This window comes from Lissotriton vulgaris, chromosome 9 (assembly GCF_964263255.1).
Source record: "Lissotriton vulgaris chromosome 9, aLisVul1.2, whole genome shotgun sequence".
In the NCBI taxonomy this organism is placed as follows: Eukaryota; Metazoa; Chordata; class Amphibia; order Caudata; family Salamandridae; genus Lissotriton; species Lissotriton vulgaris.
In genome coordinates, this window is record NC_141697.1 from 227,186,665 (window position 1) to 227,206,079 (window position 19,415).

General features: G+C 47.5%; 1 protein-coding gene across 1 annotated transcript in view; it reads left to right on the forward strand.

Moving 5' to 3' along the window:
• Positions 1-19,415, forward strand: part of SEC23A (SEC23 homolog A, COPII component) — a 981,910-nt gene that overhangs the window by 861,842 nt on the left and 100,653 nt on the right. The window contains exon 18 of the mRNA XM_086937358.1: positions 10,361-10,516. Coding sequence (XP_086793484.1) covers positions 10,361-10,516 — 156 coding nt within the window. The remainder of the gene's footprint in view (positions 1-10,360; positions 10,517-19,415) is intronic.

The window sequence follows — 19,415 nt, forward strand, 5'->3', positions numbered from 1 at the left end:
TTCTGGACTCGGCGCAGTTTCGGCTTTATCCTCCCGAACAGCGGGTTCGGGATATTCAGGCTCTGATTCCGATCTTTCAGCCTTTATCCCGAGTCTCGGTCAGGTTGACGCTGCGGCTTCTAGGGCTGATGGTCTCCTGCATCCTTCTGGTGCATCACTCCAGGTGGCGGATGCGGGCTCTGCAGTGGGACCTGAAGTTTCAGTGGGCCCAGCATCAGGGCAACCTGTCCGACCACGTCCTGATCTTGGAGGGTACTGCGAGACAGTTGCAGTGGTGGCTCACGGACCGCAACTGGGTCCGTGGCAGATCCCTCTCCCTACCCCAACCGGAGCACGTAGTTGTGACGGATGCGTCCCTTCTGGGTTGAGGGGCCACATGGGAGAGGCGGAGATCAGAGGCCTCTGGTCTCCGGCGGAGACCCGGCTCCATATCAACCTTCTGGAGCTGCGGGCGATCCGGCTTGCACTGAAAGCCTTCCTTCCCTCTGTCCGGGGAAGTGTAGTGCAGGTGTTCACGGACAACACCACCGCCATGTGGTACTGCAACAAACAGGGCGGGTGGGGTTGTGGACCCTTTGTCAGGAGGCTCTGGGCCTCTGGCAATGGCTGGAACACCAGGGCAGGTTCAACACCTGGCAGGTTCCTTGAACACCAGGGCGGACAAACTCCGCCATCGGTGCATGATGGATCACAAATGGAGTCTGAACTCTGATGTGGCGCTAGGTCTATTTCAGCAGTTGGTTGAGCCTTGTTTAGATCTATTGGCCACCGAAGAGAACGCGCAATGTCCTCAGTTCTGCGCGTTAGAATTTCCAAGGTGGCACTCACTCGGAGACACTTTTGGTCGTGAGTGGAGCTGCGGTCTGTTGTACGCCTTTCCGCCTATACCACTTCTGCCCAGAGTGCTGAAGAAGATCAGGCGCGACCGGGCCCAAGTCATCCTTGTGGCTCCGGACTGGGCACGAAGATACTGGTATCCCGACCTACTCAGCATGTCAGTCGATCCCCCGATTCGTCTGCCTCTTCAGGAGGACCTTCTGTCGCAGCAGCAGGGGACGGTCCTCCACCCGAACCTGTCCAGTCTCCACCTCCATGCGTGGAGATTGAGCGGCGACAGTTGAGGCCATTTGACTTGCCTCCTGAAGTCTGTGATGTCATTCTGGCAGCCAGGCGTCCCTCCACTCAATCGGTATACGCCTGCAGGTGGAACAAATGTGTGGCATGGTGCACAGCAAAGGCTGTGGATCCCCTTTCTACCCCCTTTCAGAGGTTCTCCTCTTTCTTCTTTCTCTTGCCCAGCAGGGCTCTGCTCTTGGCACTGTCAAAGGCTACCTCTCTGCCATTTCAACCTTCTTAAGGCTCCCTGATCAGCCTTCTCTTTTCAAGTCCCCTGTTGTAAATAGATTCTTGAAGGGCATCACGCACATGTTTCCTCCTGTTCCTTTCGTGATGCTTAGTGGGACTTGAACCTTGTTCTAACCTATCTGATGTGCGCTCCCTTCGAGCCACTTTACAATTGCCCTCTTCATCTTATGACTCTTAAGACTGCTTTCCTGGTTGCCATCACCTCTGCCAGGAGAGTGAGTGAGCTCCAGGCTCTATCTTCTAAGCCTCCTTTTCTTTCTGTCCATCCGGACAAAGTTGTTTTAAGAACACGCTCTTTTTTTCCTGCCCAAATTGGTTACAGCCTTTCACATCAGGCAGTCCATCACCTTGCCCACCTTCTTTCCGCATCCGCATCCCTCGAAAGCGGAAGAGAGGCTCCACCGTCTGGGCCCAAAACGTGCGCTCTCATTCTATCTGGACCGCACACGCCAGTTCCGGGTGGACGACCAGCTCTTTGTTGGTTACGTGGGCGCTAAGAAGGGACAGGCGGTGCACAAACGAACCATTTCTCAATGGGTCATTTTGTGCATAAAGGCTTGTAATTCACTTCCTAAAAAGGAGCCTCCTGTGGGGCTGTGTGCCCATTCCACTCGGGCCACGGCGGCTGCTACTGCCCTGGGTCGGGGAGTCCCCTTGCAGGATATCTGTCAGGCAGCTACGTGGGCCTCGCTGCACATGTTCGCTAGACACTACTGCCTGGACAGCCAAGTCCGGAGAGATAGCTTTTTCTGCCGTTCCGTTCTCCAGGACTTTCTGGTGTGATCATTGGTTCGCAGATCCACCACCGGGGTTGGTATTGCTGGGGTATCTATTCTAAGATAAGGAATATAACACTAACCTGTTTTTTTCAGATTCACAAGTTACTTACCTCCGGTAACGATATATCTGTAAGAAACAGTAGTTAGTGTTAGATTCCTTACCGCCCCACCCATCCAACCCGTTCTGCAAACCGATTTCTAGGTTTAAGGTTCTTCCCTTTGAGGGCCCTAGTTTCATGGCACCACTGTAGGTTTTTATCATGGCTCTGCGTTTCTGGCGCGGAAAAGCTGTGTATAAGAACGGACGTCAGCGCGCGAGGGTAGCGTCTAAGTACTTCGACGTCATCCCGGCGCTGACGATGACGGACGCAGAGCAGTAGACGACGCCTACCGACGTGCAGGTGTACTGCTACGCAAAACTTTCCGGATCCAGTCTGACGCCTTGGGATATTCTAAGGTAAGGAATCTAACACTAACTACTGTTTCTTACAGATATATCGTTACCGAAGGTAAGTAACTTGTGCGTTATATGTATCTTAGCAGCATCCTAAGAAGTAAACAGCTTTTAATTGGCTCAGCATAGCAGTGGCACTGAAAATCAACATGCAATTCAAACTCTTCCTTTAAAATGTAAAATATATCAATCATGTGCCTCGAGGGGCTCTCGGAAAATAGTCTGCTTAAGCAAGCCATTTAACGCCTCAGTTATTTCTTACACTATTTATTTTTCTCAGATGTTATACTGCACTGTATACCCGGTGCTTCTTTAATTTGCATCATTTGGAGGGTCAACTATATTTGACATAGTTCCGGATGCTGTGTGTGGAGAAACAAGATTGCAATCTTCTTTCCTTTATCCATGTAAAATTAGTTTTGAAGGTAAATGACCTACTTCTAATTAGCTGCGGTCGCTAAAACATTCGTTTGGTGCAGAAGTACCTTACAATATAAGGTAACACCCTGAATTTTTCGATTGTCACGTGTTCAATAACAGTTGTCTGTAACCACGGTGCAGGTGTTGAATGAAATCTGTTTTTTTATCTTTGTGGGCAGTGCTACCGGTGAGAGAGTTTCACAATGTAATACACTTGCCAAAACGAGTCATAAAGCCACACTCTCAAGTTGAACTTTGATGCGTAAATTACTTTAAACGTATAAATATGTCATCCCTTAAACAAAAGCACTGCTGTGTGCAAACGTTGAGCCACATCTGTAAGAACTGATAATCGCTCTTTCTTTTTGTTCATTTTTACTTCAATGATCTGTAGTCACCACAGCTGTTTCAGCATCGAGTGAATCACTAGTCTTAGGAGGTGGTGCTCTGCCGAACACTTGTACGAAGATGTTTCAGAGGGGAACAAGACCCCAGTTCTGTTGGCCCAGCGCATAGTTATTGTTCTGCTCATCAGTAAGATCCTTGCCCCATTGATGTCATGTGGCGGTTTCAAACCAGTACAATCCATATAGAAAACCTGCACAAAAACACGAAGAAGCCAGAGCGAAGCTGAGAAACCATCGAGAAGCTGAGTCACACCTCAAGGTTCGCTTCAGGGGAGGGTGTTCGTGGCTGTGGTCAACAGCGAGAAACCGTCTGGCCTCTTCTAAAATATTAACAAAGGATTATGTGTACAGTTTCTCTGTTCATACACTTTTAAAGGTGAAACAATGCAAAGCAAACATAGAACTAGCAGGCAAACCACGTTAGGAGCATTGCTTTCAGGTCTGGTCTGTCTTCTTGAGAAAACATTGACGACACGCCAGTCCTGGCACTGAAGTTCGCTCCTTCTAAGCAGCTGTGCACATGTGATCAAGTGAAATGGTGTCACAGAGCAAGGCAACCAATTTCTGAAGTGATCTCACACATTTCTCCATGCTGTGTGATGTGGCTGGCAGAATCAAAATGTAAATGACACTTGAACAGACCAGTGGATGAAGAGGGTTGACTGAAAGCTCCTGCCTGCTATGTTCTCACTTACACAGTAGTCTCGCTGAGCAGCTAAAGCTTTCTGTAGGCCAGACTTAAAAGGGAGCATGAGCTCAATGAAGGAGTTAAAGCTGAAACTGTGACTGAAAAACGCGGTAGCACGCAGAGTTGCTATAGAAAACGTTGTCCAAACTACTTTCAGGGCCGCATCTGCCATAAAATTGTGGAACGGGCCCACACCCAAATCCAGGAGTTTGCTTTGATGCTTAAATCCCATCATAATGTACAATAATCGAAGATGGGTTTCCACTTAATGAGCTGTGCCAAAGTGATGTGAAGCAAAGTTTAATATATATATTTTTTCCTTATTGAAATATTAAAAAATAGCACATAAACATTGCAATTGCAGCCATCACTGCAGGATACAGAATTTAGATTGGTCAGATCATAGAATTCAGCAAATGGACAGAGACCAGGATCCCACGCACCCCTCCATATCATAAACCGTGCTGTTCAACTAGCCATTTCCTCACTCTCCCCTGCGTTCTCGCTCTGTGTGTGAGCGTCTGGTCGTTCCTCAATTCTACTTATCATCCCACACCACTGCTCGAGGTAACCGCAATATTTCATTGCGTCTCATGTGTTGGGTATCCGCTATTGCCCACTCCACCAAATCTTTCTTTAACACTTGCACCTGAGGGGCCTGCGAGGCAGCATAGTGCATCGCTATTCTGAGCCTCGCCAGCACCAGTCCAAGCGTAAACGGGTGCTTCCCCATTTTTCGTTTTTTCCAGTCTTTCAGAATGCCTAGTAAGCTCATTTGTACTATCCTCTCCACCCTTATCGCCGTTATGCGCTAGAGTCCCCCGTAAACATCTCTCACAAGTGCTCAACAGGTAGGCATTCCCAGGTCATATGCCGGAAATCTTCTGTGCGCAGTCCGCACCTTGCACACTTTATCAGCTTGCCAGGATTGATTTGACTCAACTTAATGGCAATCAGATAGGTTGGTGTGTGCAATTAAAATGTGTCAAACCTAGCATTGGGTCACAGTCTTCACGGCCACACAGGGCTTTTTCCAGTACCACTCAGACAGTAGGCCCAGGCAAGCTGCTTCCCACCACTCTAGCCCCCCTGTTGTATATCCCTTATCCTCCTGCAGAGCCCTATGTAGTTGCGTGATTGTTAGAAATGGGGTTTCTGGTTGGCTGAGGCACACACTCAGGCCAGGCAGAAACCACCATTCTAGTCAGGGCAAGCAAGAAACACACCTGAAATACCCGTGCTCACTCTCTGGTAGCTTGACACAGAGCAGACAGGCTTATCAAAAGGGGCACTGTGTAAAGGATTTGTGCAACAGACACACAGTTACGCAATAAAAACACCACAAAAAGACCACACAGGTTTGTAAAAATAGCTTCGTGTATTATCAACAAAACCATACCAAAACGATAAAAATCTGATGAATATTCTTTAAGTTATAGGCTTTGAAAGTATGCAGGTAAATACAGTGCTTTGGCTGAACTCAGATCAATAGTTCAAAATGCGGGATGTTCCGAGTCCCTTCTGACTTCTTTCGTGCCCAAAACAGTATTTAAATCAGGTGCCTAGACGAAGGCACTCCATGGCTCCCTCAGGACCAGCATGGTTTAGGATCTCCACTGGCATGGCGCAGCTTTCAAGGACCTTGCTGGTCCAGTGGCTTACACACAGGACCTGAGGGAAAGGCAGCAAACTCGAGGGGAGTACTCCGACAACAGTCCCCCGTGATGTTGAGTACCAGAGGGGTGGTTGTGATGCGGCCTCCTGGACCCGGAGGAGCAAGGCTCAGCGTCGTCAGGAAACCCCGTAGGGGGAAGGGCTTAGATTCGTCGTTGCAGGCAAGTCCTGGGGTTGCCAAGGCAAGGCAAGGTGGCCCCTATAGGTAATAAGTGTAGAAGTGAGGCGCCTTGTGAGGAGGCAGAGCGCTGGGGTGTGAACAGAGGAAACCACTTGATCTTGATCCCGACAGCCAGGCGGGGCTTCTTTGGAAGGCTTCCTTCTGCTGCAGCGTCTGTGATAGAACCAAGGCGCTTAATTGCTCTCCAGGAAGCGCTCGTTGTCTTGAGTTGTCCCAGTCACATTCCTTACTTGCATCGAAGGGTTAAGTTCTAATCACAATCAGTTAAAGACATTATTACTATATAGAAGGCGCAGCGCTGTCGATTGCCACGTTTGGTGGAGGCCTTTGAGGGTACACATCCAGCAGCCCCCTTCTAGTTGAGGAAAACGCCTTTCTTAGGCGTCTGCTGTGTACCCCGGCCTCTGTAACGCGACTTTCATTGTCCATAAGGAGGCTGGGCTAACTTACCTGGAAGACTCACTCTTGCTGAAGCAGCCTATACTATGGTATTCCATCTGGGCAAAGCATCTACAATTATTGTAGGTTGTCTAGCATTAGACCATGCCTTCAAAAGTTCTTGGCTCTTCTATATTAATTACATTTTTAAACAGCTGTTTAACTTGCCCGTATCGCATGATCCACATAGTATGTGGGTGACTAATAACCAGCACCGATTTACTTCAACCAGGCTGCTGTTAGGCATTGCACATGGTTTAGTCGCCGTCCCTACTATGAAGCTACGGATACAACTCCTTGTCCATGCGATGGCATTTCGAAGCAAAGTATGAAGCACTTTATTTTATTTTGTAGGTTTTATGATGGTCTAAGGAAATATTACTTAATACCGATTTTCCTGGCACATAATATTGGGGACCATAATACTGCTTTATGGTACTTATGTGCACTGGGGACTCGCTTTATATGCCTTAGCATTGCACTTTATATATGGGATGCGTATTGACTCAGGAAAAGTATTATTTTGAACAAATTGGAGGAGTGGCCTGGGATTTCGACCGTATTGCTTTTAAATGTGTATATTGATTTTATATGCTTAGCATTTATTGTATATTGCTATTCTATGTACCTTTATGGCCATTATAATTATGCTGAATAAAGTTTTTGAATCAAATCGATATTCAAATATATTCCATACACAATGTTTCTCTGTAAATATAGGCAAGCTCGGGTGGCTAAATCTAGTGACTTCCGGGTGGGAAGTGCAAATGACATGGGTTGATTGCACAAATGAGAAGTATCGTAAATGTTCCAGGATATTCCAAATACGTTTTTACGGCAGGTGTATGCGATTTACAGCTCATGGTGTGGATGCAGTCTGTTGGTTCCTGAGTGCTTGACCAAAATCACTGAAATCAGGCTGGGCTCGTTGTGTTCCCGGCAACGGGGAAGTGAGCCATTGAGGACTGTGCTGTAACCATTGAAGTCGGACCATGGCTACTTGATGTGTAGAGTGCCCATTAAGCAAAACATGCTTAATTTGCTCTATCAACGTTATCAATGTTTATTTTTGAAATTGTATTGCAGTGTGGCTGCTGTGCAGCACGGCTGAAATATACAATTTTAAAAAGTGCTATGACTCGTCCAACTCTGGCTTCATCATAGTCCTCTTTTAATTATATTTTATTATTTGCTGTTGACACAGTGTGAAGCAACACAGAGGGAGGATGGGTGTGCGGGGAGAAAAAATATGCTATTAAGCGGCGAGCGCTGGCCGTCACCTTAGCTTACTATGGGAAGTGAGGCAGGAGGCAACACGGAGGTGCGGGAGTGAGTGGGGGAATGCAACACGGACATTGGATGCAGGGAGAGAGGTGCTAGCGGCTAGCTGACAACAACAGGGTGGGAGATAAGGGCTGGGGGAAGCTGACCACAACAGATGGCAGGAGGGAAAGCATGGGGCATTGGTGGGAGGGCCTTGGGGGGAAGCTGACAACAACTGAGGGTAGTAGCGAGAGGCTGGAGCAAGCTGATGACAACAGAGGGTGGGAGGAAGGGGATAGGGCAAGCTGATGACAACAGAGTGTGGGAGGGATGGTTTGGGAGCAAGCTGACGACAAGAGAAGGTGGAAAGGATGGGCCGGAGGCAAACTGACGATAACAGCGGAAGGGAGAGGCTGGGGCAAGGAGGTAGTTGGCGGGCAGAAGGAGCACATAGGGTGGGGATGTACACAAGGGAGAGTGCACAAAAAGAAGCCCTCTACAATAGTGCTTGAACACAAATAAAATGTAGCACATAAAAAAATATATAGCGAAAGGATGCATGTAATGTATCCATAGTCCTCGGGGAGGGATAAGCAGGCAAGGACGAAGGAAGCATATGGCAGCTGACCAATAAGAAGCAAGAAAATGAGTGACAATGAAGATGACCAATGTTAAGTAATGGGTAGTCTCCAAGCCCACTGTTAGAAAGCAATAAGTCTCGAAGAGACAATCCATATGCTGTCTAGGCAAGACCTAACACGCATTTGCAATGCTATCAGTCTCGCCTTTGGGACCTTATATGTATTTAGCTATGCAGCACATTAGCTTGGCTGCTGAAACATCTACTGTTCTTTAACATGGAGGGAAAGTAAGCACCAAACTTTGTGACACACCAGGTATGGGAACACATGGAGAGAAACATTGCCTTTCAGCAGGAAATGGTACAGTCCAAAGCTCTGTTTTTAATATAAAATCAAGGCCTTCGGTTGTCATATCGCTGAAAATACATGATTTGAAAAAAATATTATTGTCTATGAGTGCTCGTGGAGGACAATTTCTATGGACTGGAATCTAGAGAATACCAAAGTGATCCTGGTATTTTACAGACCTCTGCTGGTCGTTTTCTATCAAGAAAGTTAAATAGAGGCAGATGCCAGGACAAAAAAAAGAAAGTCCCTCAGCAGAAACCAATTCAAGTATTTTCACAGTGCCTATGCAGATGTAACTCTCTGATGCCCATTTACTTAATGGAAGAGGAGGTGTTATTAAATCAAAACGATTGCTAGTCTTGGGACAGTCATTGAGAGTGGAGTATGTGTTTTTATCTTTTACTCTGATGCCCTGTGCTTCACTTGTATCTTTCCCATAATTAAAACACTTAGGCTGCAAAGTTTTTGCCAACAGAATGCATTAAGGCGGGGCTTGTTCGGGAACTGCAAAATGGCAGCAATATTATTCACTGACCTGATGGTGAAACACCCATAGGGTGACCTTCCATCAGAACATGTCTCATTTGCAGAGGGGCAGGAGACTGCCACCAGGCTTTACACAGGATACAAAAACAATCTCTTCAAGGTGAACTGCAGGAAACAAATACCATATAACCTTTTAATGTAGCCTGGTTAGCAACCACACAAACAGCATGACAAAAGTCCCACATTACTACAGTGGGTGGCAGACAACCATAAAACACAAGCAGGGCCCTGTGGATTCCGTTTTAGTCAGCATGTGCATTTATGATGATCCTAATTAATTATGCCGTGTGGGAGATGGCAGAGGGGTTCCCATCCACCTTACTTGCTCATGTACAACACCTTTCTTACAAATTGAGCATTGTCATGGATGCTGCCAAACAATGTGTTTATGGCACTATAGATATGGTGCCATTATCCATGGGGTCCATTGTGGTTCTGCAGTGTCATGCCTGGAGGCACTTCACTGGTCTTTCCCTGAACATTAAAGGCTTGGAATCTTAGATATGCTTGTGTCGATCAGTGGCAGTTTGGTGAGAAAGCAGACCTGTACGCGTAGAAGTCAGTAAGTAACCGATTCGCTCAGCCACGTCCTTAGAGGCTGCTGTTTTGGGAATGGTTAGTAAAGAAGAATCTCCAGCTCCAGAAAGGAGCATCCTTTGGAATAAATAGTTACTCACATCTGGCATGTTTCTTTTTGATCGATAGGTAATCTTCTTGCAGATCCGTCTTCACCTTCCTGCCTTCCCCCTACTGAAGGACTGTAACATTTGGTAACATTCTTTAGGACACTTTTATGTTTTCATGAGCCCAGTCTGTTTTTCAGCTCTGCCATCTACACAGCTTGCAGAAGTAGGGAGGCTAATGTCTGTGCCACCAGTTTACACCTTTGTAGATTCACTACATCACTACCGGGAATGAGATCTGTGGCTAGTGCTGCAGCAGATCCATCTGGATGCCAGTGAGCTAGAATTTCTTCAGAATCCTACAGGTTTATCCTGAAGCCTGGAAGATGACATCATTAAATGTTCATCTGGAAGATTACATACCCGTCAAAAAGAATGTTACTAAAGGTAAGTAACTTGTATTTTTCAGTAATTATTTTCTGATTTTTGTAACAGCCTCCTTGCAATGTGGTGCTCTTTGTATGTATGAATCAATCAATCACTAGTCAGTAAATATATATTGTAAAAATTAGTTAATAAACTTTTGCTTTCAGACCATAGCACAGTGGCGCAAAGCTGGTTACCAAGATATGCCGGAGTATGAGAATTTCCGCAATCTGCTGCAAGCTCCATTCGATGATGCTCAAGAAATACTTCATTCTAGGTTCCCAATGCCACGTTACATTGATACAGAGCATGGAGGTAGCCAGGTAAGCACATACAATCCTTGTTACCTACATGATGCACTGCCAAATACTCTTCCTTATACCACAGTATCCATTTTCCTTGTTTTTTTCTTCTAATGTGTTTGCTATTGTATGACTACATCATCAAAATTACAGGTTTAGTGGAGACCATCATCCTATTGTTGCATGTGTCCAGTATCCTATCAATGTTAATGTTATACCATTTTACCGTCTACTCAGCCATTGGAATGTTGCAGTGATGATGCGCTTAGGAATGTTGGCAGCCTGTGAGGAGAAGTCACAGTTGAGAGTGGGCTGAGCAGCATGCTGCCTGCTCCTGGTGGGGCTGATCTACATATCTTGTAACTATCTACACTAAAACATCTTGAACTACATCTACCTGCATGGACCTCGTTACCACAATTATTTGGCAACGAGGATGGAATTGACTTGGCCCTGTTACCACAATGTGTACCCGGTGTACATTGGGTTCATAAGTTCCAGATAAACATTGCTGCTCATATAACAAATATAAAAATATTGTTGGAAAGGCAGTTCTGTAACAAAAAGAGCATTGGCAAAGCAAATAGGTCTCTTCTGTAAAGGTCAGACCTGTTGGCTTTGCCACTGATTTTGCAATTGCATGCATGCATCAAGGCACATGCATGCCTGGCAATCTTGTAATCGTTTTTCTGTCAATGACCACCCATTTTGCTAGGGCCTCTGAACACAGACATGTGTGCTGTGGCATGTGTCTTGATGTAGACATTGATATTTAATTTACAGTCCATCAATTTATGATCATGTTATAATAGTAAATTAAAATTAAGAAAACTAAAATAGGTGCGCAAGTAGTGCAAAAAAATAATGAGCAGCCTGGAATCTGCTCGGTAGCACTTTGCAGATACAGGCCCATGTAAAAATAAAATATATATATTTATATCTAAGAATATATAAATATATATGTTTGTGTGTATATTGCAACCTCACACCACTCTGATGTCGATTGTGACTCCACTTTTGAAGTTACCAGAGTTTTGTTTTTGCTGAAGTCAATGCTATCAATGTTGTTACTCAAAAGACACACAAATGTTGTTGGAATGCCCAAAAAAAATCAAACATTCACTCCCAGTCAAGAGATCTGGGTTAAATCCATTGTTCTTTTGCTCACCCCACTTTAGACCCAGACATATGCAAATCAGTCTTCACCCTACTCCTCATGGGAATAGTCCAGCCCGAACTGCCAAGCCAGGTCCTGTGACCGGTTTTGGGATAAATTGGGCGTGGAATTGTATCCATGACTGAAAAAACAATCTAGCCACAAACACCCTGGCGAGTTTAGGCCGTTATTACCACCAGATGTGTCCTAACATCTCACCACTAATTGATCTTGTACCAGAGGGGAAGGGGAACATTACTATTGCAACATGCTAAGAAGGCGCTGTAGGAGAGTAGAGTCTGCAATCCTATGATCACCCCAGATTTTTGCTTTTTGTTTCACTGGTTTACGACTTCTCTGGCTGTGGGCCTGCTAATCAGACCCACAGCCTTGCTGGTCTCTCACTAAATTGACACGTGTACCTTAGGTGCATTATCCAATTGGTACTGGGCCACCTTATCAGACCCTGTAACTCAGGGCATAGGTGTACCCAGGGCCTACCAGGGGCTGCAGCATGTATTATGCCACCCCTGGCTGGCCATCTAAATCTGACACAACTGGCTGCACGACAACTGGGGCAAGGTGGTGTAATCACCCTTTGCTTTAGATATAGTATACCTATATCTAACCCTAAAATGGACACACAGATTCCTATCAGTCACTCCTATGGCAGGCCTTGACAATCCTGAAGGCAGAGTGCTTGGAATCGTGTGAGATGGTGCTCTGGCATGAGCTGAGCCCGTTTGCAGCTTGCGGAACTAAGTCCCAATAGCTGTTCCATGATAACGCATACCATATACTCTTAAGTGCATTATAATCCTCGCGGTTAAATGCTATCTCTGGTATCGCTTTATCAAAACATGTTGAGTAAGGTGCCATACGAATTGGAATACTAACCCCTCGCCAATTCTGGCGACGGGGTTAGCATTCCACCCTTCTAGAGGGACACGACATGTATGTAACTGTGAACCCCGGTTAAAGTTAACTCGAGCCTCAGCATCACAAAATGGATGCTGCCACCACAGACACAAGTCTGACCCCCTGCATCTGGGAGTCCTTCCAGCGAGGGGAGCTTGGACAAAGGGTTTCCTGTCAGGGGCGGTGCCAGCACCATCCCAGACAGGGTTTTGTGTATCCTGGGTAGGCAGGGCTTTAGAGGAAGGTGACTGCAAGTGGCACCCCGGTGCTCACTATGCATCTGCCGGCTAGAACCAGTTCCAGGGGCACACCAGCCCCTGAGCTGGGGAAAGTCCGGCATGGGAGAGGGGTGTAACCACCCCCCTTCCTGGCCCCACCCCTAGGGCAGGACCTAGTCGCGTACCCACCCCTTTCTTTAGGATAAAGGCAGGAGCGGGGACCCTTCCAAATTAGATCATCTTTGAATCCTGAAACTACTTTCTACGAAAGGAACTCTCGACTTCTTCTCAAGATTTCTCCCTTGTGGCTAAGGAGTAGTCACCCTGCATCCGCAGGTACCATCTAAGAACACTGCGGTTTGCTGCACGTCCTTCCTCTGGAATCCGACTGACCAGCACGACGAGACCCGGCTTCCCTGGCACCTCTGACCTCTACCTACCTCTACAGCTAAGCTGAGAACCGTAGGTGCGACGAGACCTCGAGGGACCGGCCATCATCAGAACTGCACGACTTCTATCCAGCACGACTGACGAGGGATCCTCTGGTGAGTGCTTTGGGGTCCGAGAAGCCCCGACCCTGAGCAGCTCCAGCACCGACGTCCAGCCCCCCAGCATCCACGAGATCTGCGTGGGGCCCTTCTGCTTTTTGCTGCTCACCGCGTTGTCTGGCTACTAGCCCGCTGGCTTGTGGCCTTCCCGACGACGAACGACGACATCACCACTGCTGGTCTGGTTGCTCCAGACTGGCCCTTGCTCCCTTCCAAAAGAGGAGCACCCCGGACCCTCCTGGTCCACTCGAGACGCCATTTTAGGTCCACCTCGTGGGCTTGAATTTGCCAAGACTTGTTGCCCCAATCCTGGGTCCAGCGACGTCGACAGCAGCAACCATCGTGGGACAGCTCACACCTCCATCCTGGTCGTCGACAACGCCTCCTGGTCCGTGAGACTGCAGAGCCCAGCATCGCCCACTCACCTGGTCGAGGTGACTCCATCCGGTGCCATCCTGGTGCCCATCTAATCACTGGCTAGTGATTCAGAACTTGGTCCCCTCTGCTTACAGGTGTCCTCCATCTTCGATCCAGGCTTGGATCCACCGAACAATCTTCACTGGTCGCCTGCCAGCAACTTCTTCTTTCAGGCTCCATAGACTGCAACGAGGATTCCCGACGTCTTTTCAGACCTATGCAGCCGTAGCCCCTGGGCTAGGTAACTTCGGCATTTCGGTGCCCCAGCATAGCCTCACTATCCAAGGGTCCAGATCCTTTTTCGTTTTCAGCCTAACTGGTCGGATTCGTCCGATATCTTTAACTTTGTAATTCCTAGCCTCCATAGACTTTGTCCCGCATCCCGTGTGAGAGTGCACACTCTGCACCCGAGTCCCCTGCTAGTAATCTGAAGGTTCAGTAGTCAAGTCCTAGCGATTCCAAAGCCTATTAGTCCAGTACTTACCTGCTAGTAATTTCGCATTCCACTTTTGTAGTATATGGTTTTTCGTGCCCCTCGGGCATTTGTGTACAGGGCTGCTGTGAGCTAAATAAACACACTGTTTATTTTCATAACACTTGTGTGGTGTCCTTTCACTTGGTGTTTAAGGGGTATATGCGATGGTATAACAGCGGGCTTAACACGCCCTCTAGAGTTTAGCCCGAAGACTGCTCGTATCCATGCTACTAGGATAGCTGGTCTATAAGGTTGACTTACAACCAATCATCAATAAGGGTTGTTTGGACTGATACAAAGTGCTTTCTAGAATAGTTAACATTATATATCGGGCCAACTTCTCACATTAGTGAGCAGCGGTTGGGATTTGAGCTTGCTGTTGTTTTACCACACGTATCCTAAGAATATCATTGTGAAAGATCACATAAGTTAAGGTACATATAACTTAGCTTAGAATACTCTGAGTTCTACTGAACCAGCTGTTGTAGTTCAACAAGGCTTAGCACACCTTGACTACAACTCTTAGCAAGGGATCAGTAGGCAAACAAATAGTGTAGGTAGGTGCATCACTTACACCACACTAGAAGCATGTCTAACCACGGAGAGTCTTCAGAGACCCCTCTTGTGGTTGTGGACCCTCCACAGGTCCCTTTCAGATATGCTGCTCTTAGCTTCCAGGAGATGAGACAAATCTGTACATCCAGGAAGCTAGAACAGGGTTCTAACCCTACCATTCCTTTTCTGATTGGTCTCTTAGAGACTTATGATGCCAGGAGGTCTGCCAACACAGATCCTTCTCATCCAGATGGGAATCTGCCCCCCTTAGAGGGACCCTTTACTAACCCTGACCACCACCTCCAGGCAGCAGATGATGCTGAGGAGGAGGAGGAAGATGAGTTATCAGAGGATGAGGCAGACAAAGGTCAGGTAGAAGTCAGTAGACTCACTAGGACCAACTTAAGTAGGCATGAGAATGGATTTGGGGGACCCCCAGGGCCACTCTCAGGCAGACTTAACATTGGGAATGGACGAGATAGGTCTCTATCTAGAGGTTCTAACAGATCCATTCGAACCAATGGCTCTCAGACCTCTTCTCATAGAGGGATGTCATCCCCTAAGAGAAGGGAGCATGAAGCTAAGATGAGGGAAGCCAATCTGAGGATTGAAAGGGAAGAACTTGCCCTGGCCAAAGAGAGGCTTGCCTTTGCTAGAGAGCAAAAGTTGAGTGGGTTAGATCCCACTGGTGGCAGCATTCTCCCAAGAGAAAAAGACAGGAGTTTAGACACTAGACACCTGAGTAAGATAGTGCCCCCCTTTAAGCAAGGGGATGATATCCACAAATGGATAACTGCTTTGGAGAAGGCCTGCACTGTCCAATGCGTCCCCCAGAGTCAGTGGGCAGCTGTCTTGTGGCTCTCCTTTGAAGGTAAAGGTAGAGATAAGCTCCTCACTACTAGAGCTGAGGATGCTAACAATTACCAAGTCCTAAAAAGTACACTGATAGATGGGTTTGGCCTAACCACTGAGCAGTACAGGTTGCTGTTCAGGGATACCCAGAAAACTCAGTCTCAGGATTGGTCTGACTTTGTAGATTGTGTCACTAAGGCTTTGGAGGGCTGGTTGCTGGGCAGTAAGGTTACTGATTATACAGGATTGTACAATCTGATCATGAGGGAACAGATTTTAAACAATTGTCAGAACCAGTTGTTGCATCAGCACCTTGTTGACTCAGATCTGACCTCTCCCCAAGAATTGGGAAAGAAGGCAGACAGATAGGTCAGAACAAGGGTTAAGCAGAACCAGGGCTAGAACCAGGGTGGTCATAAGAAAGCAGACCAGAAGGGTAAAGATAGTAAAGGTGAACAAAATGACCAGAAGTCTTCAACAGGTCCCCAACAAACCAAAGAGGGTGGGGGTCAGGCTTCCCAGAAGAAGAAGACTCAAGAAGGCCAGTCTAAAAGGTGGTGCCAGTACTGTAAAAGTACAACTCACTGGTTTAGTGAGTGCACCAAGAAAGGAGGGCAAACTCCTGCCACTGCAGCCCCTAAGGCAACTGCACCCCCTAGTACAGTCAGCAGTGGTAGTGCACCTCCCAAGGGATTAGTTGGGTTAAACGTGGGTTCTGAGGGGTATGACAACTTAGTTGGCACACTCACTCGGGCTGTCCTTGTCTGTACAGATGATGTGGATATATCCCCTGATGTCAGTCCCAATACTTTGGGCAAATACAAGCAGACACCTTTGATAAATGGCAAAATGGCTCAGGCCTATAGGGACACTTGTGCCAGTGTCACCATGGTGACACCTAACTTTGTGGACCCTGGACAGATCATGCCAGGTACAGATTTCCTGGTGACCAATGCCAGCAACGTCACTACCAGTCATAGTATGGCGATTGTTGCTTTCTCCTGGGGAGGGGTAAATGTCCAAAAGAAGGTTGTAGTTAGTGCAGACCTCCCAGTGGCTTGTTTGTTGGGCAATGATTTGGAGTCATCACAATGGTCAGAAGTGGAGCAGAGGACTCACATGGAAATGTTAGGCTTGCCAGCACATGTGCTTGCTGTGACTAGGTCACAGGCCAGAAGATGCCCCACTGAACAGTTGCTGGATCCTGGAACAATGGACCAGACACCTTCCAAGAAGAAGAGCAGTAGGGTTAAGGCATTGCCTTCCCCCTTGCCCCAGGTTGAGGATCAAGTCTCAGAGGAGGCTGACCTACAGGAACTGAGGGAAACTGAGCCTAAAGAATTTGAACTTGATCAAGTTGAGTTTCTGGGCTCAGGGGGACCCTCAAGAGAAGACCTGGGGAAGGAACAGTTACACTGCCCTTCCCTTGAACCCCTCAGACAGCAGGCTGCTGCTGAGGCTGCAGGGAACGCCACAGATACCCACAAGGTATACTGGGATGATGGACTCCTGTACACTGAGGCAAGAGACCTCAAACCTGGTGCAACCAGGAGGCTGGTTATCCCCTTGTCTCAGAGAGGTTTCCTTCTTACCTTGGCCCATGAGATTCCCTTAGCAGGACACTTAGGCCAGACAAAGACTTGGGACAAGCTTGTCTCACACTTTCACTGGCCTCACATGAATGGAGATACCAGGGAGTTTTGTCGCTCCTGTGTCACTTGCCAAGCCAGTGGTAAGTCAGGTGGCACAACAAAGGCCCCCTTATACCAATGCCTGGGGTGGGGGTGCCCTTTGAAAGAGTGGGGATTGACATTGTTGGTCCAATGGAACCCCAGACAGCATCAGGGCACAAGTTTATACTGGTGGTGGTGGACCATGCCACCAGGTATCCTGAAGCTATTCCCCTTAGGACCACTACAGCACCTGTTGTGGCAAGAGCCCTAGTTAGAGTGTTCTCCAGAGTGGGCTTCCCTAAGGAGGTTGTCTCTGACAGAGGTGCAAACTTCATGTCAAGCTATTTAACTGCTATGTGGAAGGAATGTGGTGTCAACTACAAATTCACTACACCCTATCAGCCACAATGCAATGGGCTTGTTGAAAGGTTCAACAGGACCCTAAAAGGGATGATTCATGGACTACCTGAAAAGCTCAGGCGTAGATGGGATGTCCTGATTCCCTGCCTTTTGTTTGCTTACAGAGAGGTCCCACAGAAGGGGGTTGTCTTCAGCCCTTTTGAACTTCTGTATGGGCATCCTGTGAGAGGACCCCTGTGTTTGGTGAAGGAAGGATGGGAGAGACCTCTCAAAAAGCCTGCAACCAGCATAGTGGACTATGTACTTGGTCTCCGCTCCAGGATGGCTGAGTATATGGAAAAGGCATCTGAAAACCTTAAGGCCAGCCAAGAACTCCAAAAAGCTTGGCATGACCAAAAGGCTGTCCTGACTGTGTATCAGCCAGGACAGAAGGTGTGGGTGTTGGAGCCAGTGGCCCCAGCAGCACTCAAAGACAAATGGTCTGGGCCCCACACAATCCTTGAGCAAAAGGGAGAGGTCACCTACCTGGTAGACCTTGGAACTCCCATGAGCCCCCACAGGGTGCTCCATGTGAACAGGCTCAAAGCATATGTTGACAGGAAGGACATGAGCTTGCTCATTGCCACAGATGAGGGACAGGAGGAAGAGAGTGACCCTCTCCCAGACCTGCTCACTCAGAATCCTGATGGTGGATCAGTAGATGGTGTTGTCTTTTGTGGCAGCCTCTCTGACCATCAACAGAAGGATTGCAAACAGGTTCTTCAATCCTTCAGACATATGTTCTCTCTGACACCCAGTCAAACCAATTGGTGTACCCATGAGGTTGACACTGGTGACAGCCTGCCAGTCAAGAGTAAAATCTACAGGCAGCCTGATCATGTTAGAGACTGCATCAAAACAGAAGTGCAGAAAATGTTGGAGCTGGGAGTCATTGAGCCCTCAGATAGCCCTTGGGCTAGTCCAGTTGTTCTAGTGCCAAAGCCTCACACCCAGGGTGGTAAGAAAGAGATGAGGTTTTGCATAGACTACAGAGGTCTCAATGCAGTCACTAAGACTGATGCCCACCCAATACCAAGGGCAGATGAACTTATAGATAGATTGGCTTCTGCCAACTACTTAAGTACATTTGACCTGACAGCTGGGTATTGGCAAATCAGGTTAGCTGAGGATGCCAAGCCCAAGACAGCATTTTCAACCCCTTTGGTCTGAAAAATGCACCTGCCACCTTCCAAAGGTTGGTGAATCAACTTCTCACTGGGCTGGATGACTCCTGTGCAGCATATCTTGATGATATAGCTGTCTTTAGTTCCACCTGGGAGGATCACCTGGTCCACCTGAGGAAAGTGTTAGAGGCACTGCAAGCAGCAGGTCTCACTATTAAGGCCACAAAGTGCCAGATAGGGCAGACACAGGTTGTATACTTGGGCCACCTTATAGGTGGAGGCCAAGTTCAGCCACTGGAGAGCAAGGTACAGTCCATCAGGGACTGGGCTCCTCCAACCACCCAGACTCAGGTTCGAGCTTTCTTGGGCCTGACTGGTTACTATAGGAAATTTGTCAGAAATTATGGATCAATTGTGACTCCACTTAATGAACTGACAAGTAAAAAGATGCCAAAGAAAGTTCAGTGGACAGCAGGCTGTCAAAAAGCATTCGATGACCTAAAGCAGGCCATGTGCACAGCACCTATCCTAAAGAGTCCAGACTACTCCAAACCATTCATTGTCCAAACAGATGCTTCTGAGTTG